Source organism: Diabrotica virgifera, chromosome 3 (assembly GCF_917563875.1).
Source record: "Diabrotica virgifera virgifera chromosome 3, PGI_DIABVI_V3a".
Taxonomy (NCBI): Eukaryota; Metazoa; Arthropoda; class Insecta; order Coleoptera; family Chrysomelidae; genus Diabrotica; species Diabrotica virgifera.
The window spans coordinates 260,636,456-260,652,176 of NC_065445.1; the positions used below are offsets into that span (position 1 = coordinate 260,636,456).

The 15,721-nt window shown below is 31.2% G+C and overlaps 1 protein-coding gene across 7 annotated transcripts in view; it reads left to right on the plus strand.

Annotated features, from left to right (window-relative positions):
- Positions 1 to 15,721, plus strand: part of LOC114324758 (uncharacterized) — a 1,163,158-nt gene that overhangs the window by 908,170 nt on the left and 239,267 nt on the right. For 5 of the 7 annotated variants that reach the window (XM_050646138.1, XM_050646134.1, XM_028272597.2 and 2 more), the window contains 2 exons: positions 1,678 to 1,842; positions 3,512 to 3,610. In XM_050646138.1, the coding sequence (XP_050502095.1) occupies positions 1,678 to 1,842; positions 3,512 to 3,610 (264 nt within the window). The remainder of the gene's footprint in view (positions 1 to 1,677; positions 1,843 to 3,511; positions 3,611 to 15,721) is intronic. The other 2 variants (XM_050646135.1, XM_050646137.1) reach the window with 1 other exon arrangement.

The window sequence follows — 15,721 nt, forward strand, 5'->3', positions numbered from 1 at the left end:
AGTTAAACGCAGAATGAAAGATTATATTATTACCGAGGGCTATATTATTACCGAGGGAATATCACACTAAATTTTCTCTTAGTTTTTCACCCCTGTAACTTATTAAAATAAACATTATAGAAGTTCTCAGGGACTTTTGGCCCTCGCCAATAACGTAATCTTTCATTCTGCTGTTTAAATTTTTCAAAAATACTTATTAGTTTTCTCAGGCTTCGAAAAAAATGAATCCCCATTTAAATAGCATTGCAGCCGAAAATACGTACCCATCCTCTTAAAATCTAATAACTACTACCAAATATCGAGGTGGACTCTTTTTTACGCCCACCATGTATTTAAAATTAGTTTAGAATATCTAAAAAGAAAACTTTAAAAAAAAAACTTTAAAGAAAAGAAATAGTAAAACCTTATACGAGGACAAATTTTTTTAGACCTAAATAGTATATTAAGTATGGAGAACGGTAAGGGTTTTATACCGATCGAAGACAATTGTTTGGAGGAGGAGCGGTGCGACGACTCCAATTATTGTCTGAGATTGGTTACCCTTAAGGTTCGACATGCTTATAACGTTTTTTGCACGATTGATACCATTATAAATTATAAAATTAAACATTTTCGTCATATTGACTAGTTTCATTCATTTTATCAAGATAGATACTTTGGTTGTTAGGTAGTAACTAGGGTGCATAACAACAATGGTGAATTGAGTTTTTATTTAGTTGTCAATAATTTGAAATTCAATTTTGATTATTATAAATTAAAATATGAGCGAAAGTGAATTTGAAGAAATTGAACGGGCTTGGGAAGAAGGGTGTTCCGCAATTATTCCCGAAAAATCCAAAATCCGTTATCAAAATACCTACCAAAGTTTTAAAAAATGGTGCGAAGGCAAGAATTTAAGAATCGAAGAAAAGACTCTATTGGCATATTTCGTTCAAAGACATATGCAGTTGAAAGCTCCTGGAAGCCTCTGGGCAGAATATTCAATGATTAAATCCACCGTTTTTCTTTATGATGGCATTGATATTTCCAAGTTTTCAACTTTGATCGCGTATTTGAAGAGAAAAAATAGCAAATTATACCATAAGTTTCAATATTAATAAATAATTCGTTAGTTTTCTTTATTCTTTCAAAAAATAAATTAAAATTAAGAGATTTTTTAACTCGACGGTAAGTGAATTACTTACCGTCGAGTTGGAGTACTTACCGTCGAGTTGGATTACTTACCGTCGAGTTGCTAGTAAATGTCACCTATTGACGTAAAATCTGTCACGGTAAACAGTCAAAAATGATCAATCGTGCAAGAAAGGATATTTTTGGTAATTTTAATGTTTTAATTAATCGATGTTTCAACAATGATCGGGTGATGTTAATCAGTTGCTCATATATGAAACAATCCCTAATCTTTTATTTCGAAAAGCTCCCAATTTGAAACCTAAATCAAAACACTTTAAAAAATTTATTTAGTTGGGCCACGATAAAAAATTCAATAATAATTTTTTAAATATTAACACCCTTTATTTGTTAAAAACAAATGTATTTAAAAACATTTTAGCTAAACATCTTATTGAGCAAAGAATATTACTCAGGTTCTTTTTTATAGGACACCTTATAAATATAATCGTTTTGAAAAATTTTAGTTTAAAATGTTTTACAACAAATCGAATTCTCTCATTGCAGGTCACACCAGGCAAGGCCTAAAATGCCGAATCTGCAAGATGAACGTTCACATGGACTGCTTAGACAAGGCCTCAAAATGCCAAACCAAAGCAAGGCTTCTGCGAAGACAAAAGTCAACATCAGAAATTGAGACCAGAGTACCTGAAATGAACCCCGATGATGAAAGTAAGCTCGATATTTATTTTAAATTTAAATTTATTTTAAACAAACTTTTAAATATATATTTATTTATTATAAAATTTTTATTATATGTTTTCGAGCAATGTTATACTGCTTTTATAAAAAGTTGCACTTGTTTGTCTACAATAATATGCTACACTTTTTTAAACAATATAACATTTTTATGTGTTTGTAAAATTATAAATTATAATAATGTATGTGCCAAAAACTCCACAAGAAGATCCATTAAGTATAAAATTGACTTATAAAAAAAGAGATTGATAAGGATGAAAGGCAGTACAAAATCAACTTTTCAGATTTCGTCTATTGTTTTCACACACTGTTGTTATGGGAAACAAATAGCCCTTTAAAATCAAATAGAGGGATTGGACCTATTATATTAAAAAAAGACAAACTGACAGATATTCCATATCAGTTATACACCGATCCAGATATTGTGAAATTCGTTAAAGCGCAGAAACTTAGATTTGCTGGACACATTACTAGGATGTCAGACCACAAATATACGAAGAGAATAACCACGAAGAAAACGGATTGATGATGTGGAAGAAGACCTAAAGTTTCTAAGGGTGAGGAAATGGAGGAAAGTTGCCAAGAATAGACAGGATTGGCGACTTCTTTCAGAGTAGGCCAAGATCCAAAACGGATTTTCGAGCCACTTATAATGATGACATTGATGACAGATATTCAGTTACTTTTAGATATTCAGTGGATCTTAGACTATCACCTGCGCTGTCGATTTTAGAGAAAGCTAATACTTATTTATTGTAATGATGTTAAGAAAACTCTGATGATGATTGAAATAAGTACTTCTAAGTCAAATATACTAAGCCATGGCAATTTTGCGTCCAGCGTGGAAAACTAAGTGAGAACGTACCCGAAAGAAACAAATGCACAAAAACGATACATAAAAACGGAATAAGAAAGAATATACGGTACCTCCAAGTATTGAAGACTTTGCTTTATTTTATATTTAAGTTGAAGTCTTGTTACATTCTTATTATTTCGAAGAATTCATCATAATGAGCTAATAGAACTGATTGTCTTCTTTAAATATAATTTCCATGAAACTTAGAGAACTAAGAGCTATCTGTCTTTTGTGACAACAGGTATAAAAGCTACGTATTCGCAATAATCGGTGTTCATGGGATAGCATTTCGTATACCATTGTCAGTACTTGTATACCGGACTGGAATAAAGCATAGAACCAACTATATATAGATATTATCTTTGAAATAAAAAAGGCGCTATTCATGAAACTTTTTCTGCAAGTACAACGACATATTAACGTATCTAACGCCATATTTTTGTTACTACTCTACTTCCGATTTCACCAAAAATATCGTGAATTTATTTAATTTAAACGTATACGTACTTATCATTTAAAGTTTTATGGATATCGTCTTTTTCGTTTTCAAAATATTTACTTGATTTTATACTTTATCCCAAGCCTGTGTCCGTATATTTTATTGCGTTTTTGTTTTTTTAATTTATTAGGTTTCAGTTTCTGTTATTTTTATAATAAGTACTTCCCAAAATATGTTTTTAAGACTACAGTACCATACGTTTTATTTTTGCTTTTTTTGTTGTAGCTTTAGGTGTAAATCTATTTTTTATTTTATTTTAATTTTGTTTATATTCCGCTTATGTCCAGGGGTAGCAGCAGTGTTCTCAATGCCAACCATTAATAGACGTTTGTCAATGAGGAACAACAACCAGCTTCACCCAAATCTCAACAACGCTGTTGTTTTAGGTACTATACAAGGTGTTGTTGCTGCTACTACCATGTTAACTGGATCCGTTCGCCGTTCGTGTTTCGTGCTTCTAAGATAACAAAATAATAAATGGAAATCATAAGCTTATTTTTATTCTGTCAAAAATTAGCTTTTAATATAGAACATTTTTTTATGTTTTCATGTATGAATCGACTTAGGTTTTCGTCTATAACGAAATGTTTAGCTCTTGTAGTCACTTACATTATTTTTTGTCAGTTAAGCATCAAAAATACCCCCTAAAGATATACCGTGAGATACTTTATAACTGTTTGAATAGAGTCATTCAATCATGAAGTCAAAATTTTATTATATCAATAGTAGGCTATTGATTATGTATTTTAAAAAGGAACTACAACGCTAACGGGGTTTTATTGTTCATATAGTCAATGGACCTCTCAGTATAAAAAAGCCGCGGAGTGCTACCATTTAAAGGGTTTCGTTTTTTGAGAAAAGGGTGAATTAGTCCCTAGTCACAGGGCGAATTAGGGTGAGTTCTATGCACATTTGGTGCAAACATGTCTACAGGAAAATTGTTTCAGGTTAAATTTTCTATAGAGAAATATCACATGTTAAAGTTAAAAATATTTTTTTACAAAAATATATTCAAAAGAAAAGCAAGAAAAAAACATGAAAAATAGCAATTTTGTTTTTTGTTCCAAAACATTTTTCAATGGGGATATAGGTATAGGCATTGCTTCAGAGAAAAAAAAACTTCCATCTTTTTTTTTAAGTGACGTTTGGTATAAGTCCCTATTATTTATAATTTCCAAATTATGATTTTTCAAAATTCGCCACTCACAGCGATTTTGGGACATTTTCCTTGTTACTTCGCAAACATTGTTCTGTAACTTTTTCTTCGCAGCTTTAGGTATATGCAATGTTACATTTAGTAAAAAGAAAAGTCAATTATCTTAAAAATAGTCTATCGTAAAAATTGACTATTTTTAAGCAAGATATGGTTTTTCAAAGTTGTATACTTTTAATGATTTTTTATATATTTTACAATTATTTTTAAATTTCTCATTATAACTTCTTTTATTGTATACATAGGTATTATTTATTTGTATATACATTGTGCAATAAAAAGGAAAACCTATTTTATTTACGTTAAAACTCTGTATTGTAAAAATTCTAGGGCTATTTTTAAGCAAGATATGCTTTTTCAAAATGTCATATACACATGCAATAGGTCCCACTAAGCTGGAGCCATATGGAAAACTTTTTTATTAACTTTATGAAAAAAGTAATTCTTTATAAAAATGTTCTGCATAGTCTAAAACCTAAGATGCAATCATCAGATATAAAATTTTGTCAATAGTGTACGAGGTATGTTAAAAAATATGAATTTCGCTCAAGAATAAAGTAGCTTTATATTTCAAAATATCGAAAAGTGTTATAAAAGTTATTTGAAATTAAAAATTATTTTATAATATGCCATTATATTCTTCTAATAATTGAAAAAAATTAAAAATTTTAAAAATTTTTCCAAATTACGGATACCCTTGGATATCCTAAGGATATCTTGTTTAATAATAGTCCTTGAATTTTTTGCAATACACTTTTTTAAAGTAGTGAAAATAATTTTTTTTTATTTCACAATGTATATACCTGAATGTACAAGAAAAAAAGTCATAATGAAAAATTCTGAAAATAAACATAAAAAAGCATAACTTGCTTAACAATAGTCGTATAACCTTATACAATAGACCGTTTTAAAGTTAATTGACTTCTCTTTCTACTAAGTTTACTATTGCCTATACCTATAAATGCGTAGAAAAAAGTTACAGAATAACGTTTGCGCAATAATGGGGAAAATGGCCCAAAAATTCTGTAAGCGGCGAAATTTGAAAAATTCTATTTCGGAAACTGTAAATCCTAGAGACTTCTACCATACGTCATTTTAACGAGGAAGGATGGTAGTTATTTTTGGCTGAAGCAATGCCTATACTTATATCCCTGTGGAAAAAAGTTATGGGGCAAGGAACAAAAGTGCTTTCTTTTGTGTTTTTTTCTTGTTATTCTTTTGAGTATATTTTTGTAAAAAAATATTTTTGACTTTAAAATGTGATATTTCGATAGTAAATTTAACCTGTTAAAAGTTAAAAGTGTTTAGATCTCATCTTAATTCACCCTGTGCCTAAGGACTAATTCTCCCTTTTCTCAAAAACACGCCCATTTAAATGGTAGCATTCCGGGTTTTTCAAATTTAGAGGTCCATTGACCATGTGAGATAATAAAATCCCATTAACTTTGTAGTTCCTTTTAGCTCTCTTATTTTAAATATAATCAATAGCCTAATATTATGAGGATAAATAGATATATAGAACATTACAACTGATCCTTAAAGGCAAAATATGAAAAAATTATGAATCCCGTGTATCAAAATCAAATCAAATTCCGCCGGCAGTACTGTTGGACCGAGTCTCCCATCTAGATCTATAATCAAAAATTATAAAATACCACTAGTAAAGAGGGATCCCACTTTTATTGAAGAAATTTTATTGAAACAAATTTCTTATAGAAGAGGGCCTAAATCTTCAATATGTTGAACCGTGTCTATGTCTTAGCGCTGCAAAAAAACAGATATTTTAATATTTCTTAGTATTTAGTGGTGTTTCTCTTAAGTTTATTTATTTATTTTTTTTTACTGTAAACAATTTATGAAAACTATTTTTGACAGAATGAAATTTAAAATGTGAAGATCAGCAAAAACCATTTTTTGTGTACATTATCAATATCATAACGCTTTTGCATCATCGGTTATATTTCTTTGTGTGTACAGATCAGACATGGTATCTTAAAATTTATAATATCTCGTGAATTTTGAAAGACAGAAAAAATACTATTATATGTCGATTTTTTAAATTGGCATGCGTATATTTAATTTTTCACCTCTACTTTCTCAACCCTAAATAAACTACAAACTAAAAAATAAGTAATGTTTTCCGATTCTTCTACCATTTTAGACCTCTGTACGTTTTAGGTGTAATACTACAGTTTGGTTTGTACGGTTCCTCTAATATATTGCTCTCGTATGCAAATGTCTTCGGTAAAAGTACCTTACAGAAGGAACGAAGAGAACTACTAGTAAAAAACAAAAGCAACACTCAAAAATACATACGTAGACCTAAATAAATTAAAGGGAGAATTTCGACAAGGCAACGTAATATCATGAAAGCTGTTTAATCGAATCCTAGAAGACGTGTTCAAAACTACAAGTAGCTCAACACATGGCATTAACATTAATGGTAACAATTTTACCTCATATTCGCTGGTACAGCGATTATAAAGAGCAGATTAGAGAAACTACAAACTTTGATGGAGGGCTTTCAGACAGCTCCCAATACGTCGCGTCGGCCTAAAAATAAAGATGACAATAATGACGATAACAAACAAACAATAACAAACATAGACGATACCAAACGTATTACTATAAATAAATGGGAATGAAATAAGACAAGTTCATGAATATATCTACCTAGGCCAAATTCTGAAACAAAAAAGAACCAAAGGAAATCACTACAAGAGCAAGAATAGCATGTGCAAGATTTGTAAAACTCATTTGGATATCCAAGAACGCAAAATACCTCAATATTTTAGGAGAAACTTATTCAACCAATATATTCTTCCTCTATCATGACATATGGATGTCAAATCTGGACCCTAACCAAGTCAAAGATGAACAAACTAGTCACACTAGAAAAAGCAATAGAAAGGCAATGCAGGTATACAATATACAATATTAGATCAAATAGAAAGAAGAACTGGGTAAAATGAAAAACAAATGTGGAGAATATTACAACAAAAATTGCCAAACTCCCACTGTTAGACAAAAAGACCGGTAATCCCACAATATAACACTGGAGATCTTATAAAGGTGCACGACCAAAAAGAAGTCCACAAATGAAATGGGTAGATATCTGGAAAATAACCGGAATAAACTACAATATCGTTGAAAGGAGTAAGAAGAGGCATATGTCCAAAAATGAACGATAGAAGGGTAAGAGAAAGAAGAAGAAGAAGAAGAAGAAGAAGAAGAAAAAGAAGAAGAAGAAGAAGAAAAAGAAGAAGAAGGAGGAGAAGAAGAAGAAGAAGAAGAAAAATAAGAAGAAGAAGAAGAAGAAGAAGACAAAGACGAAGACGAAGAAGAAGACGAAGAATAAGAATATGATACAACCAATACGAATAAGTATAAATGGCATACATATTGAGAAAGTATCAAGCGACATACTTGGGAACTTTATTTAATGAAACTGGAGACCAAAGTAGTGAAATAATAAAAGAACATATCGAAATTTCCTGAGCTACTTTCGTTAAGATCAAAAAAATCTTCTATAATTGGGACACAAGTATCGTTTTACCTTTAAAAATGTTAAGAGGTTATTGATATAATAACCTAACCGGAGTTGAGGCCTAGATGTCTCTTAAACAGAACAACATATACAAAGTGGGCCAAAGAAAAGAGTCCACCTCGATATTTGGCAGTATTTATTAGATTTTAAGGGAATGACAAAACAGGTCGATTTTTGATCTAAGGGGGACACATTTTTACGGTACATACATCTGTCATTTGTCAACCCACTCCATTCCATTTCCCCCACCCCTTATTTTTAAATAGGGAATAAGGGTCGTGTGCTACCTCATTTGAAAGTTTATTCAATTTTATATTCAGTAATATTAACATTGACATAACTATTTATACTTAATTTTTTGAATTAAATTAATTGGCACAAAAAGAAGAATGTATGGAATTTATTTAACTCAAAATATATCCTACTACTGGCAGAAAACAGAGAAAAATGTTTATTTGACAAATAAATATTGTTTTTTGCTTAAATTCAACATTCAACCTACCAAGTGGCAGATGGGTGGCAGCTTGAACATTGAAATTAAGCGAAGAGCAATGTTTCTTTATCAAAAAAAAATTTTTTTCTGTTTTGTGACAGCAGTAGAATGTATTTTGAATTAAAGAAATTACAAACATTCTTCTTTTTGTCACAATTAATTTAATTAAAATATTTTTTCTTGGGCACCCTGTATAAATAATTATGTTAATGTTTATAGTACTGAACAGAGAATTGAATAACCTTTTAAATGAGCTAGCACACGACCCCTATTCCCTATTTAAAAATAAGGGATGGGGAAGTGGAAAGGAGGGGGTTGACAAATGACAGATGTGTGTAACGTAAAAATGTGTCCCCCTTAGATCAAAAATCGACCTGTTTCGGTATTTCCTTAAAATCTAATAACTCATACTGCCAAATATCGAGGTGGACTCTTTTCTTTGGCTCACTCTGTATAAAAAATATTGAAAGCTTCGAGATGTGGTGCTACTCTCGAATACTAAATATTATAAGATTTAATTAATTGATAGAGTCACAAACATGGAAGTACTTCGTCGTATAGGAAAAGAACTGGACGTTATGTTAACTTAACACCAAAGAAAACTCCAATATTTGGGCCACCTAATGCAAGAACAAAAACAATTTCCAAATATAATGAAGTGAAAACTAGAAGGAAAATAAAGCCCGGCCATAGAAGAATGTCATAGTTGCTTAATTTGAGAGAACGGTTTGTCTTCTCCACGAACGAGTACATTTGAGCAGCTGTATTAGAATAGCCGTGATAAGTTCCAATCTCCGATAGGAATAGCACAAGTGGCAGAAGATTCACTTTCATTAATATTCTTCGTAGTTTTCTAAAAAATAAATAACTTCTGTTGTATTTTCAGTTAATTTCTACTAAAAGTATCCTTCGGTGTCTGCAAACTTTCCCCAATGCCAAAGTTTATTCTACCAAATAAGCAGTTTTCAAACAAATTTAAAACTGAATAAAAAGTATATACTATAATATATCCTTTGTAACACTTTAAGAAAATATTTACCCAGACGTTCTACGTGAATAAGTCTGAATTGGACCTAACAAGATTCCTCCAAGAAAAAAACTCCATGGTCGGCATGTTCCCGTATAAAGAACCGGAGCTCCCCGGAGCAAAGAGTGCTCCAAAATGATATTTTCCGTTCCGATAAACATATTTTATACTTCGCATAACCCGTTTCGTTATAAATTCAAAAGGGAAAATAAAAACATATTTTTGCGAGGGATCAACTCCAAACACATATAAAACATGATTGGCAAAGTTGTTGTAAAGAAAATATCCGGGACGAGGTGATTGTAAAGAGTGATATATATGCGATATGCGACTTAAGTTAGTGGAGATATTTGCAGATATCCAGTGATACTAAATGTGATATATTGAGATGATTATCATCATTAGATATAGAAAATTAATATACTCACCGGCATATAGAATGGATATCTCCGTAAATTAAATAAAATTGCTTAAACTTTCTGTTGTTGTAACCTTTATAAGAAATGGAACATATTATTCAACAAAGAATATTAAAAAATACACAGTGAAATTACATTTTCATAAAACTATTAAATTAACAAAAAAAATGTTTTAAACTTGTTCTTACAAAACTAAACATGGCACACAAATTTAACAAGTATATACCTATAAGTATCTGGAGTAACAATCGAAGACATCTACCAGAACAACACAATAAAAGTAAAAGTAGAAGATGAACTAACTGACCCAATTGAAGCTGGCAATGGGATATGACAGGGGGATTCCTTGAGTCCTTTATTGTTCAACCAGATCATGGATAAAATATTAAAAAAAGTAAGAACTAAAAAAGGATACTAAATGGGAGAAAAACTTAATATAATCTGCTATGCAAACGATAGAATACTCTCAAAGTGAATATGATTTAGACCGTATGCTGCACCAATTTAACATAACCGCCAGAAAATTTAACATGTTAGTTTCCCCAAAAAAGACAAAATGCATGGTCAGATAATAAAACAAGTGATGGAGTTTAAATATCTAGGCATCACACTATCTAGCTACGAAAGGCTCGAAACAGAAGTGGAAGATCAAGTGAATAGAGCAAACAAAGGCGCAGGTTGTCTGAATGACACAATATGGAGAAATAAAAATATCGGAAAAGAAATGATTTTTACAAAAGCAGAATTTACAAAAGTCATTACATCAATAATGACATATGCGGCAGAATAGTACATTCTTTCACGGTTTTTGCTGTATATTTTAAAGAACCGCTTGGATTGACATAAGATTTGGTATACACATAGTTAATATGTCAAAGAAAAAAAGTGATATGGTGCCGGTGTATGCTTTTGCCCTAGGGGTGAGTTTCACCCCATCTCGGGGGTGAAAAGATATATGTCCAAGATAAGTCCCGAAATAGTTAAACTGACTAATTTTAAGCAACTTTTGTTATATAAAAGTTTTTCACCAAATCACAACTTTTTGAGTTATTTGCAAGTGAATATGTTCAAATTTCAACAAAATAACCACGTTTTTAGACGGTTTTTCGCAATTAACACAAAACGTAGACATTTTGTCGAAAAAAATATTCTTACCAAAACTATAGTCAATAAAAAAAATGTGGAAGAAACGGTGTATATATTAGGTCTCTATACCTATCAAAAGCAGAGTTATATTATTATATTATATGGCTTAACACCCCATGTGGGGTTTCGCCGCTTTCGCTTTCTAGATCCATTTTACGGGGTGGATCAGTCCCCATGATCATTGTATTTGTTCACTAATATGTCTCCATTTCTTCCGGTCTATTGCCCTCTCTTTCCATTTTGTAATTCCTGCTCCTCTTAAGTCCTCCTCTACTTCAGTTAACCATTTAGATCTGGGTCGACCACGTCTCCTTTTTCCTCCTGGTTGCCACAATATCATAGCTTTTGATACTGATTCTGGTCCTTGTCTCCATATGTGACCTAGCCATTTGGTTCTTTGTACTTTTATTTTCTTTACTATATCTTCACCATTTAATTCTTCTAAAATTTCTTTATTCATTCTCCTTCTATAGTCTTGTTCTTTGATTTTCACTGGACCCAGTATTGTCCTTATTATCTTTCGTTCATTTATTCTTAATTTCTCTTCTTCTTTTTTTGTCATAGTCATGGTTTCTGCTGCATACATCGTTATTGGTCTTATTATTGTTTTATATATATTCATTTTTGTTTGTTTGGTCAATATTTTACTCTTTAGTAGTTTTCTATTTGCTTGGAATACCCGGTTTGTCGCAGTTATTCTTTCTTTGATCTCCGTTTTTCTTTCCCCTTTGTTATTTATCATAACGCCCAGGTATTTAAATTTCTGTACTTCCTCGAATTTTTTATTTCCTATCCTTATCTCTCTGTTTTGTTCTGCTTTTCCGAGTCTCATTAATTTTGTTTTCTTTTCATTAATTCTTAGTCCCATCTTCTTTCCCTCTTCTTCTATCTCCATTAATAATTTTTTCATGATTTTTCGTGTTTTTGTTACTATCGCTATATCATCTGCATACGCGATTAGTTGGTAACCTGATGCTCTTAGGTTTCCCTTATGGATCTTTCTTAACACAAAATCTACTGTCAGGTTAAATAGTGTTGCTGACAGTGAGTCACCTTGTCTCACTCCTTTATTTATTTCGAATTCTTCTGTTTCCCCTTTTTGTGTTAGGATACTTATTTTTGATTTATTCATAGACATTTTTATTAGGTTTCTTAGTTTTTTACTTACTCCTTGATATTTTAGGGCTTTCATTATTTCCTTTCTCTTTATTGAGTCAAAGGCTTGTTCAAAGTCTATAAATAATATTTCTATTTCATGTTGATGTTCGTGTGCCTTTTCCATGATTTGTTTAATGGTATGTATTGCATCTGTTGTTGATCTGCCTTTTAAGAAACCGCATTGGTATTGTCCTATGATATTTTTTGTTTCATCTGTTAACCTTTTTTGTATTATTGACGATAATATTTTATAGGCAACGTTTAATAGTGTAATACCTCTGTAGTTCTTACACTCATGCTGGTCGCCTTTTTTATGGATCGTTATAATCTGTCCAATTTCCCACTCGTTCGGCATTGTCTCCTCTTTCCATATTTTCTTAATCAATTCATGTATTTTTTCATGCAATATGTCCCCTCCGTATTTTATTAGTTCTAGATTTATTCCGTCCTTCCCAGGTGCCTTTCCATTATTCCCTTTCGTTATAATGTTTTTTACTTCTTCTAATGTTGGTTCCTGTGTGTTCGTTTCTTCTTCGTCCTCGTCTTCTATTTCATCATTTATAACTGGTTCAATTAGTAATTCTTTAAAGTGACTTGTCCATATTTCTTTATACTCTTTCTCTTCCTCTACAATTTTACCTTGTTTGTTTTTTATTCCTTTTAATTTACCTTTGAATGTTCTATTGTTTTCTTTTATTTTATTATAGAATTTTTTTGAATTTCTGTTGTATTTTTCGTTCTCTATTTCCTGAATCTTTAGATCTATCCATTGTCGTTTTTGTTTTCTGTTAATTTTTTTGCCCTCATTTCTCAGTGATTCGTAGTTTTCTCTGTCTTCTGCCGTGTTCGTTCTTATCCATTTTAATCTCGCTTCCACTTTTTTTTTCATAATTTTTTGACATTCGATGTTGTACCATTCTTTTTTCTTCTCCTTCCTTTTTTTGCCAATTGTTTTTTCTGCTGCTTCCTGTATGGCGTCTTTTATGCAGCTCCACTCCCGTTTCACGTCGACACATTCTTGATTGTCATCCATTCTTAGATATTTTTCCAGTTCTTCCTGATATCTCCTTCTTACTTGCTCTCCTTTTAGTTCTTTAGCCGGTGTATGCTTTTGCCCTAGGGGTGAGTTTCACCCCATCTCGGGGGTGAAAAGATATATGTCCAAGATAAGTCCCGAAATAGATAAACTGACTAATTTTAAGCAACTTTTGTTCTATAAAAGTTTTTCACCAAATCACAACTTTTTGAGTTATTTACAAGTGAATATGTTTATTTTTCAACAAAATAACCACGTTTTTAGACGGTTTTTCGCAATTAACTCAAAACGTAGGCATTTTGTCGAAAAAAATATTCTTACCAAAACTATAGTCAATAAAAAAAATGTGAAAGAAACGGTGTATATATTAGGTCTCTATACCTATCAAAAGCAGAGTTATAGCTAATGAAAAATAGGTTCATATTCGAAAAATTCCAAATAGAATAATTCAATGTGAAAGATCTAAATAATAAAGCATTCTTGGGGAAAAAACATTACAATATTTTTGAAGTGTTTAAAAATAGCTTTATTTCTGTTTTTATAAAAAAATGTCTAGCATCAAATGTAACCAAGTTACGCTCAAAATAAAGTCGTTTTGGCAAAAAAAAAATCAGGAAGATCACCCTCCAATTAGCAACTTAAATGAAATTAAATGTTACCGCTTCACAAGTTACTTATTTTGTCTTTATATGGTCTGTATAAGTTTCATCGATTGAAAGTGTTTATTTTTAAAAAAATTTGGTTTTAGAGTAAAATTTTTCTAAATTTTAATTATGAAAAAAACTTTTTTTCAAAATAACTTAAAAATTTTTAGAGATATCAAAATTCTTAAACAATAAAAAAAGTCGGCTTTACTGTTCTGAATATTTTGTATCTGTTTGTTCTTCTGTAAGACAAAAATTGGTTAAGATTCGGTGTTTCTAAATTTGCATACACTTGTGATAAGTGACTCGTTCAAGCCCTTTTAACTACAGCTCTTTCAAAAATAAGGACTTGGAACCGATGAAACTTACAGATTATATGATCAATACATACACGAGTAAAAAACTTGTGGTAAACTGAATGAAGTAGTAACAATTAAGTTCATTTGAAATGCTAATTAAGGGGTGATTTTCTCGATTTCTTACCAAAAAAAAGACCAACTATATTTTGAGCGTAACTTGTTTACTTTTGACGCTAAAATTTTTTTAAAAAACATAAGTAAGCAATTTTAAACACTTTAAAAATGCTAAAATGAGTTTTGCCCAAAAAAGTGTATCGTTTTTTGGTTATGGAACGTTAAAATATTCGATTTGGAATTTGACGAGTGTGAACCTATTTTTCATTAGCTATAACTCTGCTTCTACTAGGTATAGTGACCTAATATACCATGTTTTGCACTTTTTTACGTGCTATATTTTTGATATAAATTTTTTTTTCGACCAAATACTTTTTGAGTTATTTGCGAAAAACCGTCTGAAAACGTGGTTGTTTTGTAAAAAAATTAACATATTCACTAGCAAATAACTCGAAAAGTATTAACTTAGTAAAAAAACTTAATAGAACAAAAGTTGCTTAGAATTATTTCATTTTATGTCATTTTATTCATTTCCGGGCTTATTTGGAACATATATTAGGTCTGGATCCCACGTATGAAAAAAAAGTTGATTAATAGCAAGCTGAAAATTTGTTAATAATTTAAGGGTGTCTAGTCGGACAAACTCTGATATATGAAAACACTGGAACAGGGGCAGTTTTAATTGTGGAACAGGTTAAAAATTTGGAACGGTCAGACCACGAAAACGGCACATCTATTTTGTCCGACAGAATAGACTTAAACTCTCCGAACAGAGATTAAACTCTATGGGCGTCTTATCACCAAATGGGCGTTTTAATGAGTGGAACATGTAGAATATATCAAATGACAGGAATTATGACAGGTGATAAATAGCAGTCTGATTTTTGCATGAGAGTTTAATCTCTGTTCGGAGAGTTTAAGTCTATTCTGTCGGACAAAATAAATGTGCCGTTTTCGTGGTCTGACCGTTCCAAATTTTTAACCTGTTCCACAATTAAAACTGCCCCTGTTCCAGTGTTCCCATATATCAAAGTTTATCGGACTAGACACCTTTAAGCTATTAACAAATTTTCAGCTTGCTATTAATCAACTTTTTTTCATACGCGGGATCCAGACCTATATTTTTCACCCCCAAAAGAGGGTGAAACTCACCCCTAGGACAAAAGCACACATCGGCACAATACCACTTTTTTTCTTTGACTTGTTAGCTATGTGTATGTCAAATTTCATATCGATCCAATCGGTTCTTTAAAATTTAGAGGTTTTGCAATATTTTACCTTTAAAGAACGTACTAGAAACACGACCCGGCACTGAGAGGACAAATATATTGCTCGAAACAGCGGAGATGAAAACCCTTCGAAAAGTTGATGGTAAAAAACAGAGTAAGTAAGGACAGCGAG